Genomic DNA, 27,508 nt, shown 5'->3' with positions numbered 1-27,508 from the left:
TTCTTTTGTTTATCTACTTTTTGTTGCCAATTTAATTCATAGGGATTTCACAAACTAGTCTAGGACTACATTTCACCCATCTCTGCAAAATTAGTAAAATATCTCCAGACAAAGATATTACATCATGAACACTCAGAACTTCCATGCATAATTTTTGAGTCTTTGGTGACTTCATCTGAAATGTATAAAATAAAAAAAAAACACCCTGGGTACTCCTTTCATTAATACAGCTTAAAACAAAAATTATGCAAGTCATCTAACCATCTCATTCACATTGTAGTTAACACCCACAAATGGTGTTATCGCTCCAGTATATTACAGTTAAATGACAGGTAACTTCAATCAGTCTGTAGTCATAACATGACTTCCTTCCATAAATACTTTCAACAATGACAACTGGCTACTCATTAACATGCAAAAAATAGATCTGAACTCTTAAAACAGTTATATACATTTGAAACAATGTGGACATATTTTAAAAAGTGCATCATCGCAGCTAGTTATAGCCTTCCTACTGAGGGCTATGGCAAGATATCTCCAGAAAGAAAAACATTTGGTTTAGTCCACTTGCTGTCAGTCAGAATGTGTCATGTATTATATCTGATGAATCATGACTGCTATCAACTCAACTCACCTGAAATATCTTTGCTATCAGTCTTTTCAAGTAATTCATGTGCTGAAATATCTCTTACCTTTCCATCCTCCAACACAAATCTCACCTCTAGTCTCCATCACTGCTCCTAAACTTCATCAGAGCCACAAACAGCAGGATCAACTGTAATCTGCTCACTACTTCAGGATCTCTGTACACTGCAGCATCATGTGGTTAAAGATGAAATGTCTATGAGAGGGACAGGCCATGGCAGACAATCATTATGTAAAGTAAAAGCTACTTTATATTAAAAAATAAATAGATAGTCTGTTTTGCATAGTCTGGAAGTGATCACTGAATAGGAACTCATTCCACAGCGGGAAGGTTCGTTAAGATGCCTGGAGTCAAGGGGTTGATGTTGCTCCTTCATGTTGTTGCAGCTGGTGTAGGGTTGATATGTTCTGGGCTTTAAGCTGGTCCTGGATCAGTGCAGGAGGGCATCAACAACTCCAAGCATGAAAGGAGTAAAGAGTAGCCAACTGGATGGCTCACAGAAGAGAGCAGTGGTTACCTGGACGGGAAGAGAGCAGCCAGGTTAGTGGACTGTAATGAATAAATGGAGGGTAAATCAACAGCATAAGTTTTTCGGCTGCACACTGATCCTAGCACACACACTCAGGAAACTCTGGAAACCAGAAGAAATCACTCAACCTGAACCTCATTTATTTTACTTCTTGGAATTACATCTGATACATTTATTTATTTTGATGCAACAGTGCTAATGTAACTAATGTCTCTGTTAAATAGCAGTCAGAATACAATATGCCATACAATAATACAATAGATGTTGAGAGGAAAACGTCTATATTTCATGTGTCATGAACACTGAAGTCCTATATCATGTGTATATTACTTTGTTGTGTGTTTCTTTTTCTTTCAATTAAAAAAAAAATCAGGTGTTTCTTATTAAGCACTGATGATGTAGCTGATGCAGTGTTACCTCTCTCTCAGGGGTAGATTTGGGTTACTGAGGAAGGACAGCTGTTGCTCCAGACTGCACACACGAAAGGCCAAGTAGCACGATGACAAGATGAGGAGAATAATACTGATGAAAGAATAGGAGACATACAGATCAGTGAAGTAAACATTTTTAGGATTATTTATAACATTAGAATCCTCTGTTGTGGAGCAGGAGAGGTGCAATGTCTTTTGATGAACACTGGGAGGTGCTGTTTGACTTTCTGTCAACATGTCATGGCTCTACACTGTCCTTGAATAGCTTGGTTTAAATGTCTTTAAGGACTGCAGTCCTTTTTTGCACAGAAATAATAAAATCTAAAACACAATAAACTGAAACTTGCATATATTGTAAAATCAGAGGAGATCAAGTCTACATTTTGCACTATAGTTTAAATGCAGATCATCTAAAATAAGCCTGCACTCCATTTTCTCACAGCAGTATCACGTGACATTTATTTATCTTTTAATTTACTTGAACGTGCATCCATGTTTGTCTATAATGAGTTTTCGTTATAATTTATATGGATCGTAATTAGTGATACGGTGGACAGAAGTGTGTCTTTTCTCAGGACCAGATAAGGAGTCATTACTCTCTCAAGGACACTTCAGCAGAGCGGCTTCATGCCCTCTGGGTGAAGGACAGTCACCCTGCTACGCTAGAGAGTCGACAGAGTGAGGAGAGCGTGATGCTCACGAAGACAAATTATTTGATGTACAGTGATGAATCTTAATAATTAAGTCCAGTCTCATGACAGGCAGCTTCTCTATATAAAAACACAAACTAAAATAATAGCTTTGATCCCCTCTGTTCAGCCTGACTGACTGAATCGCCCACGCACACAGTGTGTGTGTGTGTGTGTGTGTGTGTGTGTGTGTGTGTGTGTGTGTGTGTAGCTGTGACTCAGCTGTTGGAGGAGGTGATGGTGCTGTTGTTGGTATCTGTATGTCCCTCTGTGTACTCACAGCAGGGTGAAGAACTTCAGCAGCTGGTACTCCATCTGGCCCAGCTCCGCCACTGGGTCTGATAAAAGACCTCTGTCTGTCTGCAGTGCTCGCTCTGTAACACACACACACACACTAACATAAAACCATTACCAGTACTTGGCTTGACTATACTGCATGTTTCACTTTTAATTGTGCTGGCCCACCTGTTAGTGTACATCTGAACACATTTGGACTCAAAGAAGCGCACAGTGCTCTTTCACAGCTAATGGTGTAACAATATGCACATTGGAGATAAAAATGAATCGTCTTATCAAGTCAGTCTTATCAGTTATGACTTCCAAAGGGTATCATTGCAGCTCACGTGTAGAGTGGAAAGCCAGGAAGTAATGTAATGTAATGCAAAAATTAAATAGTGTTTTTGTCATGGGGCAAAAATATTAACCAAATTAAGAATGTAAAGAATCTTATGTTGTGTTTTTTTTCATCCATTGTTCATTATGTAAAGCTTGTGTTAAATGTTAAAGTGATCTGGCTCCTCAGTCTTTCTACAGAGACTGCAGAGCTGCAGCAGATCCACCAGAGCAGCTTTAAGTGACAAATGTAAACTTTCATATATGCTACAGAACATCTTTTGCTCAGACAGCTTTTTCTGTGAAAGGAGCAAAGTCCTGGGACTTACCACCTGATCATTTGAAATTTTATGCAAACTTCAGCACTTTTAAGAGAGCTACAAAATCCCAGTTTGATTCAGCAACAAACCTGTACTCATGTCTCATTTTCTGCATCTATGTTACTGCTAAATGTGTGTTTTATTGTATCTTGCTGTACTCAGTTACCTTCATTATACCTCACTGTTTTCATCTGTTATTTTCATAAAAGCCCTTCCAGGGATGGGCGTTGCAAACTAGCATCTGCTGTAAGCATGGTGATAATTGCATCACATAGCTGTTTTCAGTTTGTCTGTGAACACTGCACCTGTCCCCATCAAATAACAAATATACATACTGCAAATGGTGAACAGTACATTCTCAGATTAATATAAAACAATGAGCTGGCTATTATATCCTTTAATCTCCATTACTATTGCATGCTAGCAGGTATTTACATTACTTCCTGGCTTTCCACTCTACATGTGAGCAGCATGAACACAAAAGCTCACAATGATCAAATATCCAACATATAATAGAGAACAACATCAATGTAGGCTAGCGTTTAGAAACCATATAAAGCCTGTCAGCATGCAGCTGTTAAACTGTCCTCAGACAACTTTGACAGCAGACATTGTTTGTGATAATCTCTACTTAATCTGCATCCGTCCCAAAGCTTTTTAATACCCCCCAACGATTTAATCTCCATTTGGAGCTTAATGTGTCATTACGCAAGAGAGTCATCCAAAAGCAATTACTCTATATTTTGCTCTCTCTCTCTCCCTCTCTCTCTCTCTCTCTCTCTCTCAAGCACACACAAAATTCAATTGAAAAGACACATAAAATTGAAATGACATCCATGTTTTACAGTAAACGTGACTTAATGACAGCAAACATTCACACTGTTATCCTATAATTTACGTGATATTTTGAAGCTGAGATACTGGTTTTGTCCTCAGTTCACTGACTCCCTATCTCATCTAGGTAAGACTACAAGCTGTTAATCATTACCTATAAAACTCTTCATGGATTAGCATCTCTTTATCAGGCAGACCTCCTTAAATCTTTTATTGCCCCGCATACATGACATAGTTTTATCTAATTTAATATTTTACATTAATATAATCTTTGTATATAATTGTCCTCTTTCTTTTTTTAAAAGAAACTGAGAAGATTTTGCGATTTTGACTGAGAGATTTTGTACTGAGAAACTATGTGATTTTACAACCAAAATAAACTTATTTACTTACATTTTGGTGCACAAAAACAAAAATACTCACAGGAACTAAATGATTTGATGAGGAGACAGCAGATTTCTCTTCAAACTAGCTATATTTCAAAGTGTGGTTTTCTTATCATACAAGGTTGAATTTTTGCCATAAAATCTGTAGTTGTACTTTCATGATGCCACAGATTTCAGAAGGCACATTCAGAACTGCTTTTGAATTTGAACTGCTTTTGAGGTGCAGATTGATTTACCTCACTATCCACACACAACAGTAACCAGTGATGTGGATGATTTTCATAATAGACATAAGCCATGCTAATGACCTTCAGCAAACTACACGTCTATGTGACCTTTAGTCAATCAGTTTTAACAAGAAACTTCAAGTGTGTGGCCTTGGACTTTGTATCCATACGATGACACTGCAACATCACAGCATGTATAGTTTTATCACCTTCAAGCAGCTGTTCTGATTTGAAGGGTGCATCTGTGGCACTCAGGCTGCTGGTGGAGTTCCCCAGGAGGTCAGGAAGGGAGGAAGACACAGACACCACTGAGGGTTTCCTTCTCCACTTTAACACTGATGGGAATTCGTCAACCACTGGAAATTCGTCAGGAGTCGGGAACTCGTCCTGCGGCATGATGGGAAAAGGAGAAAGTATTGGAAAGATGGGAGATCCAAACTTAAGGAGTCTGAGCGTTTCAGCTGCCAGGAGATTAGTAGTTAAATCATCTAAACCTGAGATGGTAAATCACCTTTTCTTACATGGATTTCAAGGTTTTTGCTTGGTCAGAAATACTGGTGAAATCACCGATTATAAATCTTTAGCTACTGCATATCAGTAGCTCAAAAACCTGACAAAATAGACGTCATCAGCTTCAGTGACGTTAACTGTTAAATGCGGGATTAAAGTTGTCCAGCAGCTGCCCGATTAACCTTATTTGGCCCTTACTACCTCTTCCCCACGATGAAGAAGGAAATCAATGGGCACCATTTTGACAGTGATGATGACATCTTCGCAGCTATGGACCATTTTCTCAGACAGTGCTGACTTGCAATTTTCATTTATCCAAAACAAAAATACTACTTGAGTTAATTTCCTGGATAATCACTCAAAGAGTTGAGCTGCACATGCATGTGCGGAGACCTGTTTAACTCATCTCCTTCTACCTTAGGCCAAAAACTTATTAGTCTCCTCTCATATGTTGGCAGTATGAACAAATACCCTTTTTTCTCTGAATACTATCAGTAGAGATTAGAGCGTGATCAAGGACGAGCATGTTAACAGGACTTAATTATTCCTTAATACAAAAGCTGTTCTGTTGCAGTGTGGCCAACAGTACACACACACACACACACACACAAGGTGACTTCACAGAGCTCTTTGATAGCATCTTGCCGACTCGGGGGATAATTCACTGCAAGGCTGCAGCTGTAACAGAATGATCTATTGATCCTGTCTGTGTAAGGAGGTAAGTCAGCCTTCAGGTCAGGGGTAGTTGTAAGTGAGAGTTGTCAGACGCTTTTAGGGCCAACATGAAACACGACCAGGAAACGTTAAAGTAAATTTAATCCCGGTGGATCACCAAACATTGACGTACCACCCAATGTGATGGCTATAATTTTATGATTTAATGATGGCTTATGAAAAGTTGTCACTAACCAACGATAAGGTCGGTTCCTCCATGAACTGCTTCAAGCTCAGACTCTTCCCATTGACCTGGAGAGTGAAAGAAAATCACCTCTTTAACCGACATGTACACCACACAGTCTACAGTCTGAATGAATAGTATGCAATGAATGTGTGTGTCCTCTGACCTGCAGGTGTGTGCAGATCCTGCGAAGGACGTCATATACACTGTCTCTTGATAGCAGAGATACAAATACATACTGAGGGAAAATAAAAAAAGAGAAAGAGAAACATTGATTGACATTGACATTCATTGACACACACACACACACACGCACTCACACACACACACACACACACACATATATATATATATATATATATATATATATATATATATATATATATATATATATATATATATATATATTTAAAGATCTCAACATCACTGGGAAAGGGTTAAAATGCTGGAAATGATTTGGGCAAATAACACTTCTGGGATTCAAAAGCTTTAATCCCAGGCACAAAGAGGATATTTCTCTAATCACATTTCTGTTTCCGTTTATTCTTTCATGAAAAATAATGAATGATAGGTCAGTGACGGCTTACCCAAATATCGCCCTGACCTGGATAAATATCACTGTTATCTACAAAGTACTTCTGAATTTTTTTTGAGCATTTGTAACACTGTGTTATTGTGTGTTATCCACGTCAGCTCATAAACAGTTCTGTTTGAACAGTCATGTGAGCAAAAGATCTGAAAAATTGAACTTTGTTGTTACAGACACAAGCTGTGAACTTCTTACCTCATAAAGAGAAGAACTGACCCCAGTCATTTTTTCAAACATATGCAGTATAGTCGTGCTGGACAGGGGCATGTATGTGTGCGTGGTTATGTAATGTATATTACATAACTATAGAGAGATATTTGTCCTTGTACGGTATGAAACATTATGTCCATATGCTGTGTGTCTCACATGCTTTAACAAAGGTGATACTTAGGTGATACTGTTGGGAGGTTGTGGCTCTAACCTGTTGTGTTCACCAGTAGATCAGACTCTCTGCTGTTTGGGCAGTGGGTTGGAATATAGCTCTGTAATATTTTACCTCTGAGGGGATTTATTTGCTCATTTTATAACAGCAATATTCCAACCTCAGACCAAGTTAATGATAATGTTTTGTGCCACTGGAATGTAAACTACTATTTTACACTACTGGGTGGTGGTTTGACTGGCCGAGTTAACATGTAACCTTAAATAGAGAAAGAGAGGAGAAGCATGTGACTATTTGAAAGTGATGACAGACACCATATGAGAGGACTTAAGCTGAGACGTTTTACATTTATCTGGAAAACTAAATGTTATCTAATGCACACACACAGTAGAACTCAGTGCTGACAGAAATTCAACGTTTCCTTTCACAGTTATCTGGATTAAAAAATTCTGTGCTTTCACTCTTTTTAATAATTAATTATTTGGGTTATTAATAAATTATGTCTGCTTGACAAGGTGCAACTCACATGTATGATAATATATGTCCATATGTACAGTATATGTGTGTTTGAGGAGCACTTAAAAACATGCTATTTCTGAACATAGTAGCATGCTCTGTGGCAACAGTCTACATGAAGCTGAAATACTGAATGTATGCTACAAGTAGAAGCATGCAGAATATTCTGTGACCTATTCAATCAAGCCCCTAAAAAACCCTGCCTGATATAAACAGTTAACTTCAGAAATTCAAAATGAAAGTGCTTTTTGTCTTTTAATTTAGCTCTATTCATTAGCTCCTATCTTGGAACAGGACTGAAAAGAGAGATCTTAATTTTTCTGCTTTTTTTCATCTGCCAGTATCTCGATATTTTATGTACAATGTTAAAAACATCATAGTTACTGTCTGAACATATTTCACAGTTCTGCAAAGCCCACTGGCTGCTGAAAATGGGAGGATTTGGATAAATCATAGCTTCAAATTATTCAGTAAATTATTTAAATAAATTATTCAAATTATGTATTTGTGAGCTCAATATTGTTATTGACTTGATTCCTTTCTTTTCTCCCTTGCAGTACACTGCACAAATAAATTATTTGGGGAAATAGTTCATTAAAAAATTTGTCACCCTGTGGGCTACATAATGTATTTGTAGGTAATTTTTGTGCAATAATGTGTTGAGTGTTGAGGCCACAATAGAAGTTGAAAAGTGCATTATGCCTTTGAAAACACCACCTGATGACAGGTTGAGTCTGACGAGACAGAAAGTTAAGAGGCCCTCCTGAACATTACCGCAATGGTGGAAAAACCCTGCACTCTCCTGTGTTACCAGGCTGGGACTCCACTCTGCTTCTATCTATAGCAGGGTGTTGTTTTTCCATCACACCTCGCATGGAAAATACACCCATGCTGCGCTAATCAGCATAAGTATTTTAATTCACAGTGACTGCGATTGAAGCGTTTACCTTCTGGCCGGTGTCTGTGGTGATAGCCAATCCATTGGGCACGAGGCCCGCTGTTTTGTGCTTCTTCACCAGCCTCACAGAGACAACAGGGATAGCCACCTAGAGAAGATATAAATAACATTTACAAAGGAGACATTCAAATCAACATGATGAGAAAAAGGTAAAAACACCAGTATGAATTGAGTAAATGGTGATAGGGAAGACAGACACTGAAGTACACTCAGGGAAAGACCCTGAAGAAAATCAGTAGAGGACATGAATCGTGTCTTATTTCAGTCAGAATGTGAGGAATGCAGCCTGAATAAGTAGCTTATTGTCACTAAGATGTCAGGAGAGGTTTGGTTTCAGGGAAATGAAGGAAAAGGAACAATTCACAACATATCAAAGAGAAAACCGCATTAACCAGTTGAGGTTAAAAGGTTCAGGAAGTCTACCTGTTCTTGGTACATAATTCACGTTGCAGACATAAAGAGAAATACATTTTCTATGAAGGGGAATTAAGACTGTGGTACAAGTCAAAGTAAGTCCATGAACCCAACTGACTTTCAGTCAAATAATTTGTCAAGCTGTCCAATCAGCTTGTCAGACTGTGACTGAGAGTAACTTGGTTCAAGTTTGTCAGTCAGTTTGAGTTTATTAAGCTGTCTGTCAGTCACTCGTACCTTGATGTCTTTGCCAAAGAGGTTGGCATAGAAACACAGCCAGTTTCTGGAAATGTAGAGCCGGCCTTGTAGAAGGATATCTCTGAGGAGAGCACAGGAGTACACTGAGAACAGAAAAGAAAAAAAAAAAAACTTTCAACATCTGTAAACTGGAGAAAGAAAAACATACAGGTTTAATAAAACAATATTTCCAAACCCTCGTACTGCCTCATGGGTAATTTTGGTCATTTTAACAATCATTCATCTCTAATTTCACATCATAGGTTTTATTTTGAAAGGGTGCACATAGCATTAAAGTTTATAGTAAACCAGGTTGAACTGTGCAAACACAGGGGTTGATACTATGCAGGAGAAACTGGTCGTTGAAATCTGTTTAAGTGTTTCTGAGCTTAAGCAGATAGCAGAACTGGAAGAAGAAGAAGCTTATCCAGCTTTGTTCAACAGAGCCACAAGAAAAGCAGGATTACAATACAATATACTGTACAACCATCGTGAGGTTTGTTCAGTATGGCTTTTGGTATATGTGTGGAATGAATACTGTTAAAGAATACATTGAAATGAAATTTAAATAAAATTTTCATTTTTGTTTCATGGAGCTTCCATCATATCAACATTGGATCACATTTACGTGCCACAACTAATGACTTAATAAATTGAATAATTTAATAGATTAGCATTTACATTGTCAGTTGTAGCTGTAGCTGAAGGCTTGTTTTGCAAACCCAGAGATATATTGTATTTGTAATGCTATAACACAAAAAAAACTGTAAATCCCCACAACTTTAAAACTGGAATTTGGAAACTTTGGAATTTTTTATTGTTGTGTTGTTGTTGTTTTTATTGTTTTGTTTCATAAATGACTTGATGATAAATTAGTTATCAAAATTTGTTACAACTGATTGATCAACTTAGCATTTCAGCACTATATCACATTAAAAGCAAATATTCAGTTTTGTGTTGTTACTGTGCATTAGCAGCTTGCAAGAAAAGCTAAATAGCACAATTAAAACAAGATGAGAAGAGAATACAAACAATACAAATGAAAAACAAGCAAATGATTGAAATGAAAGAGTGAGGCTGAAGCATGACATGTCCAAGAATATTAAAAAACTGAATAGTAAAACAGATGTTGCAGGACAATACACAGCCTTTAAGTTTTCCTCATAGTAAAAAGCACTGTACCTTTCATGAGTATCTCATCCTTGGGCACGCACTGGAACAGTTTGTGGTACTGCGAGTTGTACTTGCTGACAGTCTGTGCAGAGGGACAGGGCAGAGTCATGAGCAGCTCCTTGGTGGACCGGCCTGCCTGCACAGCACTAGCACCACTGGCACCACCGGCCACTCCGCCACCACCACCGGCCACTCCGGCTCCACTCGCCGCAGACACCACCCTCTCCCTCAGAGGACGCGAGCTCTGCACCAGGCTCAGCACGTTGGCACCGTACACGCACACACACTCGCGCACATCCAAGGCCTGGAGCAAGCTGCTGCAAGACACACACTGTTCCCACTGTCTCCGGTCAGTGCGGGGCAGAGATGGAGTACTGCCTCAGTGCAGCTACCTCTAGTCTACATACAAACACACACGTGGCTCTAATGTGCACACCTACATGCACACACACATGCATACACTACTACAGAGTTACAGCAGCAACGCCTCAGTTTACAGCCACTGAGCTCTTTCTCAGAAACTGAAAGGCTCTCTTTCTCTGTCTCAAATACACCTCCAGTGACTCTACACTTTGCAGCACTCAGCTGACACCCTCCCTCTTCCTCTCCCTCCTCTACACACATACACACACTCTGCCCTTCATCACTCTGAGCTGGAAAACACAACACACACTCTGTAGCACACACAGGTACTCCTCACTACTCGCACTTGAAATCTTTTATTCCCTGCCTTTGCCTCTCCCTCGCTCTATCTGTCAGTTTCTTCTCCTGTCTGTAGCATCAAAGTCCTCACTTTTCAAGGAAAACCATACATTTTTCTTCCCTGAACACACAAGAGGTCTCATTCATTCCCTGCTCTCCTCCCTCACAGCTCAAACTCACCTCCAGCTCCTCTAAACTATCTCTCCCCGTTTTTCTGCCCTGTCCTGTAGCTCGTCTATCTTCTCTTCAGCTCGTGTCCGCTCAGCTTGCTATTGTCTGCCGCTCCTGTTTTTGTCTTTCTATTAATAGCTCATGCTTGAGCAGCTTCTGTCCTCAGTGATATGGTGCTTACAGTAGCTTACAGTAATGTGGAGGCTTCGATCACCATTGTGGGAAAGCCCAGAGATAATCCTGACAGTTAATGTGTAAACAAATGTATAAAAAATGAAGATGCTGTTACTGTATGTGACTCATATCAAGGCTGAAGTTTTTGAAAAAGTCTTGGACACTGGAGAGGAATGTAGCAAAGACATTGTTGCAAAAAGTGAAAAATGATGGAATTATCATTTTTAAAGGGCTATGTGAAAGTTTTCCCTGCCGCTGAACATGGTTTCTTGCTGACAGCAGGTGGTGGTGATGGTCACTTATCAAGAGCTTCAGCCATCGTTGTGTTTACCATGCAATAGGTTAGAATATGATGTCTGAGCAGCGCTACTTCTTCAGCGCAGGCTGAACACTACAGTGACTCGCTACCGGAAAGTGACAAGGTGGGTCGGGCGGGCTAGGACTAGCTGATTAGCATGTTAACTTCAGCAGAACAAAAGACATGATAGAAACAGAAGCAAAACACTGCTATTTTTCACCACTGGAGATACCTCTTGGCGAGTAAAGGAATAAAGTTTGATGCTGAACTTGCAATGAGTCTTCCAGACTGATGAATAAACAGCTGTTAATGCTAATGTTGTGCTATATAACAATGGTAAAAGCTTACATATGGCTCCTTTAAATATGGGGCAATTTGGCAGCTTAACCACATTACCTAACTACTTACGACATGAAATTCTGAGAAGTTTTTGGAATTTATTGTCCTCTATTGTATATAGTGACTGGTGATGAGTAAATTATTGGTTAAAAAATTTGGTAATTCATGCAGGATCTCCTCTATATAGGAGGAAATACAGGAAATATTTGCTAATTTTTCACATTATTATTTTAGCAGCATGTTCATATACGAGTTCCAGAACATAAAAAAAATAAAATATTCCACAGATTTTGGAATAGTGAATGCAGCCTTTTGTCAGCTTTTGCATCCAACTGTTATGGCACATATCCATTTGAAATATATTTAGATACTGCAGTATAAAACGAAATAAATGATATCATCAGAAGCTTTTAGCAGCCACTTTTATTATATATTAAATATTTAGGTTAATATGAATACAGCTGGCTGGGCTTGCTCCAATCACAACAGACACACTAACAATTATCATCAAAGAGAGACCAGACTCACCGAGCCCCTGTAACATTTCTTTACATCCTCATAGGACAGGTCTTCAATCAGCTGGAACCTGTGTTGAAAGGGAAAAAAAAACACTTAGAAGTGAAAATTGAAATGACACTTCTTCATGTGTGTTAACCTCTCAATAAGGATAACTATAAGGAAAACATATCATGCATCTACAAGTCCTGTCAGTGTACTACAAGGGACAAAAACATCTTTGAAAAACAAAATATACTTCAATATATTAACACAAGCACATTTGAAGGGAAATCAATACCTTCATCTTGGCTGAGGAAGGCAAAAACAGTTCTTGGCAGCATAACAAATGCTGTTTAGCTTGTGTACAGTATGTGTGTATTTGTGTATGTGTACATTGCATGAAAATCCCAGTTGGGTCAAAGCTACCACATGACAAGTTAATCATCAGCGTGTGCATAACTGCAGGGACATGAGGGTTGTCACAAAACAGCACAATCAAAGATAAATATTGAGTTGTTTAAACGCAAATAGTGACCATGCCAGGAGATTATTCTTTTTACAGATTGTTCTTTTTATGGTCAACACACACACACACACACACACACACACACACACACACACACACACACACATCACTGGCATCATGCTGCCTCAGGAGGAATATTCAGAGCAGTGCAGCAGATGTCACAGCACGATACTCATATCTATTGCTAATGCAGACAGACCCCCCTAGCAGATAAAAAATACAGTATAATCAGCCCTTTAAGGAAAATGTCAGTGAAATGAACTGCTGTCACAGCTAAGATGCTTTAAAGAAAAAGACTTGAATGCAACAATAAAGTCTGAAAGACAAGATGTTTTTGAGGGATTATTCCCTGACTTCCCCTTCTTCCCCTATCTCTCTGTGAGTGCCAGGTGATTGACAGTAAGCAGAGGACAACGTCATGCAACACAGATATGAAAACACTCCTGCTCAAGGAGATACTGATAAAACAGAAGCACTAGCAGAACCAAACTGCAGCTTGTGATGTATTATCTCACTCTGAAGAAGCCATTTTTCACAGTGAGGAAGAAAGAAAGCCATCAAAAAAAGCAAGGAGAGTCAGAGAGTGGAGAATCCAACAGGAATAACGTGAAGGAGACAGGAAGACTGTTGTGTTGCCCTCATCCTTGAAGCCTGTTTTTAATGATAAAAGTGACAATATACTGTTAGAGTATACAGAAAATACAGGCAAATATGTAAATTAATAATGGTCAGATACGTCTTTCTTATCGTCATAGGTGGACTAAGACATTTAATGAAGTATTTCTCTGACAATTTATATTTCTACTCCACTGTATTTCAGTGATAAATATTGAACTTTTTATTCTACTACATCTATAAGGTAATGTTACTACTCATTACTTTTCAGGTCTAGTTATTATTTGTTTAAAAACATAACCATTTTGCTATCAACATTTATGTACATAAGTAAGATTTTGATCTTGAAATTAAGTTTTTTATTTGTACTATTGCTACTTTTAGTCAAGTAAAAGATTTCTACTAACTAGCACTACAGTGCGATACAAGAACAATTCTTAGTCTTCTTTATATCTTAAGTTATTTCATACATTGGTCATCACCTGATGAGGATGCTGACTTTTTGCCTGTGACAGCTAGCGTTATTCTTGAGCCTTAGACTTTTAACACAGTATCATTTATGTAGCTACTGAGTGCATATTTCAGAATCAGAATCAGAATCAGACTTTATTGCCAAGTAAGTTTGCACATACAAGGAATTTGTCTTGGTATATTGGTGCTAAAGGACAATTATAGTAAAAGAAAAGAGTGAAGAGCAAGAAGAAGAACTATAATTACAAGGAACATAAATATACATAATTAAGAAGTAAAGTGTAAAGTATAAAGTGTAAAGTGTAGAGTGCAAAAATGTGGCAGTGATTGTCCGGATGTGCGTTAATGTAACGCATAGATGTACGTTAATGTAACGTGTAGTGGGGGGGGTGGGGGGGATTACAGTCTGTGACAGTCTGTGTGTGTGTGTTGGAGAGGGCTAGATCTTGTTAAGGAGCCCAATTGCAGACAGGAAGAATTGTACACCTTATTGTACATTGTGTCTTAATGTTAAAAAGTTATATTTTTAAACCTACTGATAGAGCTAACGTTAGCATAACTAGCAATAAGAGGTGCAAAAAAAAACAGGGAGTCAGTCGTCTTAGTTCCTGACTCTCCCCTTAATTGTCTAATCTGGAGCTGCGAACCAGACACAAACTTAAGCTGATACACTCTGACATCTGACTGAATCAACTTTCCTTGGCTGGAAATGAGAAGCCTGCCTTGGTATACCTCTGTCTGAAATCAAGGAGCCATTAGCTTATTTCCAAAATCACAGTGAATTTAAAGAGTAAATCTGCTACCACTGTCATTATAAGCTGCATATGTACCAGAGCATAGGCTCAACTGTAGCAGAGGTAGCAACTGTTGCTAACAGGGATGGGATTTTGCTAAAGGTGCTTACTAGCCTTACTAACTAGTTGTTAGCACAGGCCTCTTAAATCTAATGCAAATGCAGTGTAAGTGAAAAATAAAAAGACATTTTACCCTTACTTGTTCTTCCAGAACATTTCCTGAAAACCTATTTCTCGGCATGGGTGATTCAACAAGAGACTATAATGTTGTAATATTACAGCACCACATTTGTATTCTCCTTGAACAGTGTCCTTTACTGTATACAGCAAGGTGCCATTATTAAAATCCCCCTCAATATTGCCTTTATAGCAGCAGGACTGTCAGTGTCCCTGCTCTGATGACAGATTGTCCTCTGGGTAAGAAGATAGTGTGACCTCTGTCCCCAAACAACCTTCCCTGACTCTGCCGCTTCTTTCCACATTGCTGTCTCACAGTGGAAATGGGTCTGTCATGGTGAGACCTAGATAATTATCAGGGAAATGCTGATTTCTGTCTGAGGGCACAGCAACATGGTTGATGTTCATTTTAATCTGAGAGCTTAAAGAGTGAGAAACCATCATAATTATTTTGACATTTAAATTCAGGTAGTGGAAAACTAACTTTACAAGTTAACTTATTCTCAAATAATATTCCCTTATTTGTTTTAGGTTTTATTTTATAAAATATCCTAAGCATTGGCTTGTTCAGCAGATATGTGTATCATAATGAGATGGACATAATGCCACGGCTATCATAAAACGGTAGAAACATGTTTCTAACCTTCAACTGTGTGACATAGTCTTTGTCACCTGACAGTTTCCTCATTTGTCATGGAGACGGATTGTGTTGACATAAAAATTCAGTAGCTGTTTTCATCTACGGACTTTCCATCCATGCTGTTAATAAGTTTAAGGCAAATAGTGCTATGGATAAAAACAACTACTGAACTCACATGACAGTAGATTCATCGCCATGACAACTGAGCAAATTCCATCTGCTGATGAAATTCATGTGATATGGTTAAAATTATACCAAGTGGACCTTAATTTGGACTTGTTTTGGCAAAATACTGCAGTTAAGGTGAAGAATGGCTGTTCATTTCCATAAGAGCAGTGAATCTCATAAACTTCTCAGGGTAGAATCTCTTCCAACATTTTTGTATTGGATTATGATATTGTAATATGTTGCATGGGCGTTGCTGCAGCAACTGTATGAAATGTATGCTGCACTATACAGGAAGCAGTCTAAGAGGTCCACAACTCAGGCTGGAAAAAGACCCAAGCAGGGTTAAAGTGTCAGAGAGCAGGGGAGGTTAACAGATGTTATGGCTGCCTGCTGTGTGTGTGTGTGTTTGTGTGTGTGTGCTTGTGTCTGATCAGGATGAGGCTGTTGTTTACAGCAGAGCAGTGCAGCTGTGACTGTGCTGCCAACTCTCCAGTTAGACCTGCTGGACACCTTACAGACATTTAAAGTGATACATCACTCATTTTACAGCACACATTATCTTCAAAACAGCAGTAATAAAATTCATCCTGCATCCATCCAAAAACCTCTCAAACTCAAACTCTCCCCTCCCTGCTCCTGATAGTTAAAGATGGAAATAGTATTCACTTACAAAATGTATATTAAATAGGTAAAAACATGAGATGTAAAGGTCAGAATTCCATAACAATTTCAGTAAAGTTTATATAAACTTAGAGACCAGGCTGTCTGAAAAGTAATCTATAACCCAACGAAAATACAGCAGCAATCAGGTCATCAAAAACTGCCCCCTATCTAACATTTAATTATTTTATGTAGCTTGTTCTAGATGTGCAAATTTATCTTTTTCTCTATTAAAATCACCCTCCATCCCATTATCTTGTGACCATGTTATGAACAATAGTGCATGTGTGCTGCTCATCCCGCCCGCTGGTTGCTGCCTATAAATAGGCTCCACAGTGGCTCTGAAATCCCAGGTGGAGAGAGGAGAGTGATTATTAAAAACACAGGCGTCTCTGTGGGGACTAACTGGCTCTCTAGTCCTCGCTCTCGCTCTCCATCTGTCTTTCCCTTTTACACAAGATCCAGGTCTTAATCAATACTGCTGGTGCATGTTGGTAAGTGTATAAAGAAAACCGCTAGAGGCAAATCCCACAGTGGCATTAGGGGAGCTGTGAATGTGTTGCATCCAGGTACATATATATATATATATTTTTTTTTTTTTACAAAGGGTAAAAATAAGGGATGGTATTTGGGGAAATGATGGACAGTTCTCAAAGATACAACACAGAACTCTACGTAGCTTCACCAAATATTCAAAGGGTTTGTAATTAATTCACAAGCCCAGGAGGAACTATTGAATTTTCCAGCTGAACTAAAAACATGAAAATCACTGAAGCAGCAACAAAAAATGTTTGTTTACCAGGTGCCAGGAGGCTCTGTGGACTGTGGATCACATCATGTACATGTAGTGAACCTGTCTGTGCATGTGTGTGTGTGTGTTTCCATACACTGCCACGCATGCGCCTCGTCCATGTATCTCAGTGCCCTTGGCTGCGAGGCTGAATAGTGAAACTAATTACTGGCTCAAAGAATCCCAAATTGAATCCTAAATTAGAAAGCGAACACCTCCCATCGGTGGCAGTCAATAATTTAACTGGAGGAGAAGAAATTGGGACTGAGTGCAGTGAGAGAAGTGGATAGACTCGCTATGAGACTATGAGAGAGACAGGAATGATGAGAGAAGAAGAAGAATTTTCAAATTGTCCCTTGAGTTTTTCTTGAGTTTACATTTTGTTTTAACAGCCAAGCGACACATACCAAGTCAGCACCTGTGGCTTTGTCTTAGTCTTAAACTCCAAAGGTTAACAGAGCTATCTTTTCACAGATCTAATGAGGTCCTTAAATGTTAATATTTTGAAGCTTTATCCAATGTTTTAAAGTCAAATAATGGAACACTACGCACCTGACAGTTCAGTGGTTCAGTAGCAATGGAACGTTTTCTGAGGAAACTTTGTGTTCTTTTAGCTTAAACATTTCACATAAAATCACTGGGAAAAGTAATAATTTAGACAAATATCTTGAATAATTAATGCTTTACAAATACTGAATTAATAGCCGAATTAATAGAAAATAGCTTCAAAATTCAGCAATATATATACTGTGTGAATTAACACAAATACTGACGTATAGTGTTTGTGAAACGTTCTATAAACTCACACTGTGTTAAGATTAAGATTTTTTTAATCAAAAGATGTATAATGTGAAAGGGTATTTATCATCTAACTCTTAAGCTCTAGCTTTTTAGCCTCTTTCACCTCTTTCAATAGTTTTGGTTTTACAGCCCCTCTCATTAACAACACATAGAAAGCTGTTCCTGACAAAACCTCTCTCCTATTCCAACACCATCTGCCCAGCACCAAACAGCTGCTGGAGACCAGCAAGAAAATAAATATTAGACTCTCCTCAGATGGCTAGAGATATAATTCAGAATTAATGTTAATGACAAGTTTATAGGTCAGTGACATGTAGTGGTTGTGCACATTTTTCAGCTTGTTTTGAGGTTTCTGTGTCCTGCCCTAGTGGCCATAAATCAATAAATGCTGTTTTGAACACCCAGGTAAACAAATATTTACAAGCCAAAATGTCTGCATGCAGCATTGGAGGAGTGTTGAGTTGAGTTTAAGCACTGGGATGGCACAAAACATACACGCTACATGCTGGGTGACTGATGTACATAAAGCATTCAAGTCCCTCCCATTCACTGAGTCTACCAGCACACACCATGATTCACTGCTAAATCCCATCTCAGGACAGATTTCCAGGATTACACCACTCCTGCCTTGAATGCCTCTTATATAACACACAAGTACACACATGCATTCTGTCTGCAAAGGTACACAGACATTGTGCAAATGATTACTTTGTATGAAAATGGATTAAAACACTTCATTGCCAGTATAACTACAGCAATTTGCATTTTCCGCAGGCCTTTTGGAGGGAAAAGAAAAAGAACGTCCTTTGTAAATCTCTGTTTGTGGTCTCTTTGTGTGCATGAGTGTGCGCACATTTGACCATTGTTTGACATCAAATATGGCTGAAATAAAAGCACAAAATAAATGCTGTGAAAATAAATCTCCTAGGGCTGTAACCCATGATCATGCACAGGATACAGATGGTGTGTAGGGGGGAAAAAAGAGCCTGGAAGGATAAGAAAGTGTTGCAGAGCAGTGTGTGTGTGTGTGTTTGCAAGATTTGCCTGAAGTGGCCGTGTGTGTCGTCGTCCTTGGAGGGGTCCAGGTCCTGAGTTGAGAGCAGGCCTGTTTCTTCGCTCTGCTCCTGCTGCTCAGTCATGCTCCTGGCCCTGAATACACAAACACACAGCTCTATGTTAACAGCAGGCACTGCTCCACTGGACTTTCATGTACAAAAAAATAAATAAAAAAAGATGTTTGTGTTTGTCTCCAGGTTTGGCTTCAAATAGAGCTCTTCCCAAAAAAAATCTTATGGAGCAAACAGGTGGACTCTGTCTTCAAAATCAACATAGCGGTGATGCAACATTCAAAGTCTGATTCTGCTGGTTTACACTAAATAAAAAAATCTCTATTCAGCAAAATAAAGCTGTGTTCTTGTGCTTGTGTAAATGGGGTCAGTGTCTGCACCCACAGCCAGATGTCCACAAATATAGAGCACCTCAGAGGTTGTGCAGATGGCTGACCTGATGCGCTGCTGCGAGCTGACTCAAGCATTTAAAAAAATGTTTTACACTTCACACTGAAACTTTTCTCTCTTGAAACAAACTGCTACATAAACCAAAAGAAGAAGAAGAAACCAAGCATATGACCATAAATTGTGTAAGGTGAGATGTTTTCAAGCAGAGACTTACATTCTATCCTGCGGGGTGGTGATTGACAATGAACAGAACAAAGTATGACACACACACTAAAATGAAAATGCTCAACTCAGGGTCAGTGAAGGAATGGTTCAGCTGAAAGTCAGAGGGAACCAAATCAGAGCTTCATGTTTACTGTGATTGACGATGTGGCTTAGGTCATTTTAAGGCCTCATTGACGCCGTTTTGCATACAGTTTGAAATGGCAATGGCAAATGTGCTTTGCTGAATGGATTTTAAACCAGATGTTATTGAACACAATTGATTAGCTAACAACTGTTTATCTGTGTAGCCATTACAGCTGGTCTATGTTACACTATGTCAACTCTTAATCCATAGCTTAACAGTTTATTAAAAATTAATCCATTGCTTTCAGTTAACTATATTTCAATTGTTTATCTAATACTTTAAACTATTAACCACACTTTCAACCATTTACCCATTACTTAGCTAATTGCTCAAATGTTTTCTCCATTAGCCAACAATTTAATTGCATTACTTTTAGCTATAGCTAACCAGCTAACTCAACTGTTTGTCCATTACATTTAGCTATTTAGCTATTTGTTTATCCAGTATTGACCTACTTATGGCAAGTTTATCCTTTACTAATAATTTTAACTGTTTGTGCATTAGTTTTAGCTTACAATGTCAACTGTTTGTTCATGATTTTACTTCCTGATATTTTACTAGCTGTTTCAACCTAGCTTTTTCACTAACTAGTTCAAACTATCCATTGCTTTTAGCTGACTATATTAAGTTTCTCCCAACAGTTTTAATGGATTGCCCATTAGTTTTGCCTATGTTAGCTGTTTATCCATGATTTTTAATTCCCTATACATCTTTTAACAGTTATATACAGTTGTTTAGCTGACTGAGCTATTTCAACCATCCATTAGCTGACTAATAAACTATTAATCCATTATTTTCAGGTTCTTATATTTAACTAATACATTTAACTGTTTATTGGTTAACTATCTTTATTTGTTGTTAAATGTTTTATCTCTACTTGTTTTAACGCAGTCTCTTGCAACACACATGTTCATGGGTTACAGTTGATTGGTGTACAGTGTATTTAGCCTATAATAGCTGATTACTCACTACTCATGTTTACTTATAAATATGATCAGCATCATGCCAATTTATAGTCCTATTGTTCTGTTTATTTTCTTCTTTGACACAAATGGATATGTGTTTTTTAATCAAACCCTAGTACACTTTTTTAAATGAAAAGTGCACAGTCTTCCCAATTCCCTCCTGGCAACTGCAGAAGTAATCCCTAGGGGTACACATTTGCTACACCTGATTGGGAATCACTGATCTAGATAATAACTAAGATGATAAGAAGCTTGTGTTATTCTTTAAATGCTTGCAGTATTGTCACATTACAGCAGGAGAACTGGAAAGTTTTAAACCATCTATTATGTTTCTTCCTCTCACCTGCACATCAAAAATGCACACACATCTGCCCTATGCCATATTTTCCTCTGGGAGAGGGGAAGTCGTTACCACCTGTTCTGGTATAATTACAGGTGTTGATGGAAATAGGCTCCCGCATGCAGTTTCCAGTCTATTATCTCTAATTGGCCAGAAGCTTTACGTCAGCCACTGACCTGTTCAAACAACAGGGGCTCCCAGGTGCCCCAAGGTCACATCTGAGTGGTTATCTGTGATCAAGGAGGATTGAATTGGAGATGAAGGGCCTGTTGTATTTAGATAAGGAAAGTGTTTGTGGGGTCTTTTCACCTTAATCTTGAGGTAAAGGGATTCAGGAAGGATATCTGATCCCAGATGTGGGCCTAGGGGCAAAATGAAAGCTTGTGGTACTGCAGCAGTTCCCTTGAAAACAATGTTCAAAGCGGGGGTTGAACTGTTTGACTACTCTGAAAGGGTGGGTAGGATGGTTGGGTTGGAGTATTGTAATAAGATTTCACAATTCACTGACTAGAGATATAGAGAAAAGATATATTAAAAACTGCACCAAAACTAATTTTCACAAGTATCACTTAAAGTCCTCTTATTGAGATAGCAGAAAATGCTTCAGCTTTAGCTTTAACCTGTGTTTTCTAAGAAAACAGCCTGAATTTATGAGTGGGGCAGATATAAATTTGCAAAATGTAAATAAGTCAGTAATTTTTGTTGTGAAAGTTGTGAAAATGTTATTTTAAAATGATTTTACAGGAGCCATGCCATTGAGTTTGCAGATTTTAGACGATTAACTAAATATAAATAATATAGAGTATGTTGTGATTGTCATCCTGCCCTCCAGTTTACTATTGGTTCACTTTCATTTACTCAAGTATGAAAACCAGCTTTTAGAGACATAAAACCTTGTTGGTCAACTTATTTTTAGTAGAGAGAGGGAGAGAGGGAGAGAGAGAGAGAGAGAGAGAGAGAGAGAAACTCTCTTAATGACCTTTTACCTGACAGCTGGGAATTGTCTGACACCAGACTGTGTTCTTCCCTGGTAGAGGGAACAGATTTTGTATGGCTCTCTTAGTTACCTCATTCAAAAAATGTTTTCTTGCAGTCCAAATAAATGTATGAAATACAAACCAACCCTGATCACACAGTTGTTGACACAAACAGCCTTGGGATAAACATTCTCATTGTATCACTGTGAGTTTGGCCATGAGGATGTTTTACAAATCTAAACTGGGTCTTATTTAGTCTGCGTGGGTTTCCTGGAACTGGATTTAAACTTTTAAATCAAAAAATAAACAAAGAGTGTTGCACATCTGCACCGCAACCTGTAATTTTCCTCTCAGTAAAAAGGAGCAGTTCCTTTCACCAACACCAAGACTAACACCAGAGTCTCAACCTTGATGCGAACTGCAACAGGGAGCCATTGTAACAGGAGAGGAAAAACTTGGGATGGGCAGCTGCAGTGGTCTGGTGGCCAAAGCCTTACTCTGTCTCAATAAACAGGAAGGTTAATTCATCTGTTTTTCAGCAGCAGCACCAGCTCATCTTAACAGTCCTAACACACTGTGGACACATTTTATATTTGCCTTATATCGATCTATATGCATTTTCCCAAGACAAGACATAGGCTACAGTACATGTACGACCCAGTGTGACACACCATGGCAACACTGTCACTATTTACCAAAACAAACAAGTAAACTATGACCATACATTAGAACAGAGAGGACAGTGCATGAAACTACAAATGAACTGCATTGATGGCCGCAGTGCTGGATTTGTTCTGCTATGGTCTAACTTTTCTTTTTACATGAATGTTAACTGAAAGGCTGCGACCACCTCCACCACGTCCTTCTTTGTCTCTGGAGACAAACATTTTGCGCTGTCACAAGACATCCTCCAATCCAATAAACTGTAATCTTGTTAAGGTTGCTAGCCACTGGGATTGGTGTTGCTGAAAAGTCACTGCGCTCTCTCTGCGTCCAGTCGCTCATTTCCTGAAGCCCTCTGCCATAAAGTTGTTGTTTTCGTCACAGTCTGAAGTCAAGTCAGTTTTTCAGGTGACATTGTTCTGTATCAAGTGTGATGGCTTCCACTTTGTGTACACATACAGTACAAGCTACTGACAAACATGTGTTCCTTGTTATTCACAGGTGCTCTTACGTCAGTTTAACAGAGAGTATCCACATAAAGCATCACAGACATTACAAAAAGTCAGATGAGTCTTCAAGGTCACTGACAGCCAGTGGCTTTACTTTGTATAGGATTGTCAAGTCTACACACTTAAAGGAGAGTCCCTACGCAAGACAGCAGGCACACAGCTTCGTAAGCAGTGTGGTGTGCTATGTTTACAGTGGGTGTGTAGAAGCAAATGTTTAATTTGTCTTTTTAATTAGAAGGTGGGGTTGTCTTATTATTTAAGTTCAGTCTCCAAAAGAGATTTTTCTCATGTGCCTATGTTAAAACAACAAGATGGGGTTATATTTAAAAAAACAAACCATAAATAAATGCAAAAAGAGGGAAGATGACTTTGCCCATGTGGTTTGTTTGGCCACTTTTGGATCTTATGTAAATAATTTTCAGATCTTTGTCCCATCACATGGCACCATAATGATTTTATTTTTTCCAGCCTGTATTTTCCTTAATGTTGTGTATTAACTTAATTTGGTCTTTAACAGACACAGACAGCCCGTGAAACTGCAGCAGAAGCACAGCCTTTGGACTCTGAGATACTCTGCTTGAGACCTCCTGAAATAACCTCCCCATTGTGCAAGTACCTCAAAACAGCCTTTGATGACAGAGGTGTGTTTTTAAGCTCCGAGGCACTAAATGTTCTTTTTGCTGAAGACTACGTGGAACACAAAAATTACTGTTGAATGTGAAATCCGAACGGGATTTCAGGGAGAGAGGAAAATAATTAGTTTTGTAAAAAGCCAGTTTCTTGTTATAGACTAATGTAAACTATAACTATTACTGTCAGAAAACTACTACTGGGCCAAAGTCATTCATCTCAGGACTTAAAACGTGACTACACAGCTTACATTTTGATCCCAAAAATGTATATGCATCTGTAGCACTTGACTCTTTGAATATGCCTTTTATTATTAGAAGCAGAGAGGGCGTAAAGCTTGTCAAGAGAAACCAGGTTAAGATGGGAACATAAGAGGCTCTTCAGAATAAAAGCAGAAAATGATTCAACTTTGGAGTCTAAAGTGCAACAAGGAGCAATTCACAAATGATTTATGTTGAATAGGACTTTAGAGAAACGGCACTTTTGTTCTGACAAGTCCTCTACAGTGCTCTCCATGTTTACAAATTAAAGTATGAAACCATATCATACTAACATTTGGTATGAATATAATACCAGTAGAGCTGCATAAAAATGAAGATACTGGACTGAATTTGCCTTGAGAGAGATCAGGTGTGGTTGAAATGTCACTCATATAATAACACTGTTGGAGCTTAGTGTATGTCATCTTCAGTTTGATGCATGTCCATACTGGGTTTTAGTGTGCATGTACCATACAGCTCTATCTGACTCTATCAGTAGAGCTGTGACCAAATATTATTGTGCTTATCAACTAATAAGATTATTATTTTATTGAGTAATTAACAAATTGTGTTGTTCACTAAACACTCTCAGAACCCGAGGTGACATCTTAATATAAACATTGTAAAATCTAAACATATTAAATCACCTATCAATAAAGACTAAATAAACCAGCTTACAAATAACTAATCAGTTATGGTAATTGTTGACGGTCAATTTTTAACTTGAATAATTGATTTACTGGCTAATCAACTCAGTTTCAATTATCAAACATCATTGTCCACCAATTAAAAACAATATTTTCATGCCTATTCTGCTGAGTGACTCAAAAATTCGACACTGGTGCTTTTATTTTGAAACCCTTATCGGATGTGCCACACTCTCTCTCTCGCTACCTTGACGCCGGGTAACGTCTCCTACCTGTAGCTCACGAGCTGCCGCGACTTTTTCAGCTGTTTTGTCGCCTCGTAGCTCCGCGAAACTCGTCAGGTCCGCACCGCATTCCTCAGTGAAACCATTTTACGTTATTTATCCACGAAAAAGTGACGAAAAGTAAAGACATAAACTGCAGCTCGGAGCAAATCATTAAAGCTGCCGCAGAGAGTGGCGCTGACTGAGCTGTAGCCTCCTCATAAGTGTGTCCGTCTGTGGAGAGGTGGGTTGAGCTTACCTATAGCCCAGTGTGGGCTGTTTACTCACTGCCGGGGGATTAGACGGCAGCTATTTTCTTCCCACAGCCTCCCAGAATAACAACCGCTCATTAATTACACCTGCGATTCTAACTGAAAAAATAGTGCACGGCTGTTAGTTGGATATTTAATTGTAGAGTCAAGGCTTGTTTTACGGTGCTATGTATGTATATTTTTATTTGGAGAATTTAAAAATTATTAATCTAAAATGATCTAATCTAAAAGTAACTAAGTACATTTATTACATAAAAGTATCACTGTTTTGAAGTACTTTACTTGAGTATTTCAGTACTCTGCTTCTTTCCACTTCTACTTCAATGCATTTATATTGTAGCTATTTTTACTGATTATTTTGCAGCAACATTAAAAACGTATAATTCCCATATTTCATCCAAAGCATTATTAGTAATTAAACCACTGGTTCTTAATAGTTTTGGTTTGTGACCTCTCTTTCATGTTTGCACAGATTTATCTTTTGGCTCTTTTGAGTGGCCCAACCCCTATGTTGGGAACCACTGGAGTAAACTATTTCATTGTGAAACTGTCAAAACTTCCTCCATATAATGTATTGACTGATGAATGTCATTAAAGTAGTAAGATAATATCAATGAAAAGTGTTTCAGGATGACTCTAATAATCATTATAATGTTAATGATGAAGAGTTTTCAGTCATGGTAAATGAACTTTTGTCAAGTGTAACATTGGGCTGTGGTAATGTGATAGTCCTGTTATTATTTATTATCTATTATAGACTAAATGAAGGTAGAGGAAAGAAACATTGTGCTCGGCCAACGACAAACAGGAAACAGGAAGACAGGCAGTTTTCAAAGAGTTTGCTATGATCAGGATGAGTTTCAGTTGGCGCATGTTAATGGAAAAATATTGTAACCCCCACCCTCACCACTGAGTATAAACTCTAGTGTGACTTAATCATGAACCAAACCCTAAGTTGATAGTGTCATTTGGCAGCATTTGTCAGCAATCATGAATCACCTGAATTCAAACTGCAGGTGTAAAAAACTATTTTAAGAAATCGTGATAAAATATCTTGAACTGCTGACAAAGAAGACATGACACACACAGATGGCACATGCTGCTCACCCAGCATGACCCACCTCTGCAATGCTAATTTAATCCCTTCACTGACCCATTCTTTGTTTGTCACTCATTTTTCAAGTGTTTATTATGGCCTGCCGCCCACACATGCTGTACTCATTTCATACCCACAAAACACTTACATCGCTCAAACTGCTTGTCCTAACTGCTAGGGTATATAATATTCAAAAAACTATCTTCTTGTATTTTTCTGTCATTATCTTTTGAATAAGAATTTTCAGTGTTTTCTTTCCATTTAAAATCTTGTTTTTCTAGCTGTATACACTGAAAAACATGAAGGACGTCTCCCTGATATTAAAGTTTGCACAATCCACATCCCATTTGTTTCAGTTCAAACATCCTTCCCTGACACATCTCCTCCTCTGTGATTGGCCACTAAGCATCAGTTGCTTTTACCTGGATTCACCTTGTCAGTGCAACAATCACACCAAATATTCAGCGCCTCCAGTGCACCTATATGCTCTGTTGACTGACCTGGCTCTGCTGGCTGCTATCCTCTGACTGCAGTTACCATGAGGATGGCGGTAGTGGGGGAGCTGGTAGTATCTGTCCTGGCCTGGGGCCTCGTCGGCGGGCAGGGCCTTAGGGCTGGCTGCGTAGATAGTGCATCCCATGAACACCTCCTGGAAGTCACCCTTTAGCGTCCTGCAGCGAGCGGAGGAGAGCCGTCCTCAAGGTATCCGTCCTCAGAGCGGCCTGTCCTGTCCTGATGCCAGCCAGCTGCTCTGTGGAAAAGCCACTGGCTCAGCACATTGCTATCTTAACCCCTCCTTCCTCCTGAATCTATCCTCCAGCCAACCTCGTCCTCTCTCTCTCTCTCTCTCGCTCCCTCTCTCATTCTCCAGCTCTCCTCCTCCTCCCCCTGCAGAGCTGAGAGCA

General features: G+C 38.8%; 1 protein-coding gene across 3 annotated transcripts; it reads right to left on the bottom strand.

Moving 5' to 3' along the window:
• Positions 1–27,508, bottom strand: gramd2aa (GRAM domain containing 2Aa). Of its 3 annotated transcripts, none has more exons than XM_018683473.2 (12): positions 27,104–27,508; positions 19,220–19,324; positions 12,564–12,621; positions 10,361–10,682; positions 9,179–9,282; positions 8,517–8,615; positions 6,249–6,320; positions 6,094–6,150; positions 4,884–5,061; positions 2,576–2,669; positions 1,593–1,697; positions 1–1,163 (listed from the first exon to the last, which is right to left on the bottom strand). In XM_018683473.2, exons 1-12 carry the CDS (start codon positions 27,241–27,243, stop codon positions 1,160–1,162), a joined length of 1,338 nt encoding a protein of 445 aa, XP_018538989.1. In that variant the 5' UTR covers positions 27,244–27,508; the 3' UTR covers positions 1–1,159. The 3 variants fall into 3 exon arrangements, with proteins under 3 accessions (XP_018538989.1, XP_018538992.1, XP_018538990.1); XM_018683476.2 differs by having other exon boundaries at positions 10,361–10,433; positions 27,104–27,500; XM_018683474.2 differs by lacking the exon at positions 27,104–27,508 and adding an exon at positions 25,245–25,484.

Source organism: Lates calcarifer, linkage group LG2 (assembly GCF_001640805.2).
Source record: "Lates calcarifer isolate ASB-BC8 linkage group LG2, TLL_Latcal_v3, whole genome shotgun sequence".
In the NCBI taxonomy this organism is placed as follows: Eukaryota; Metazoa; Chordata; class Actinopteri; family Centropomidae; genus Lates; species Lates calcarifer.
This window is presented reverse-complemented; position numbering and strand designations above follow the sequence as displayed.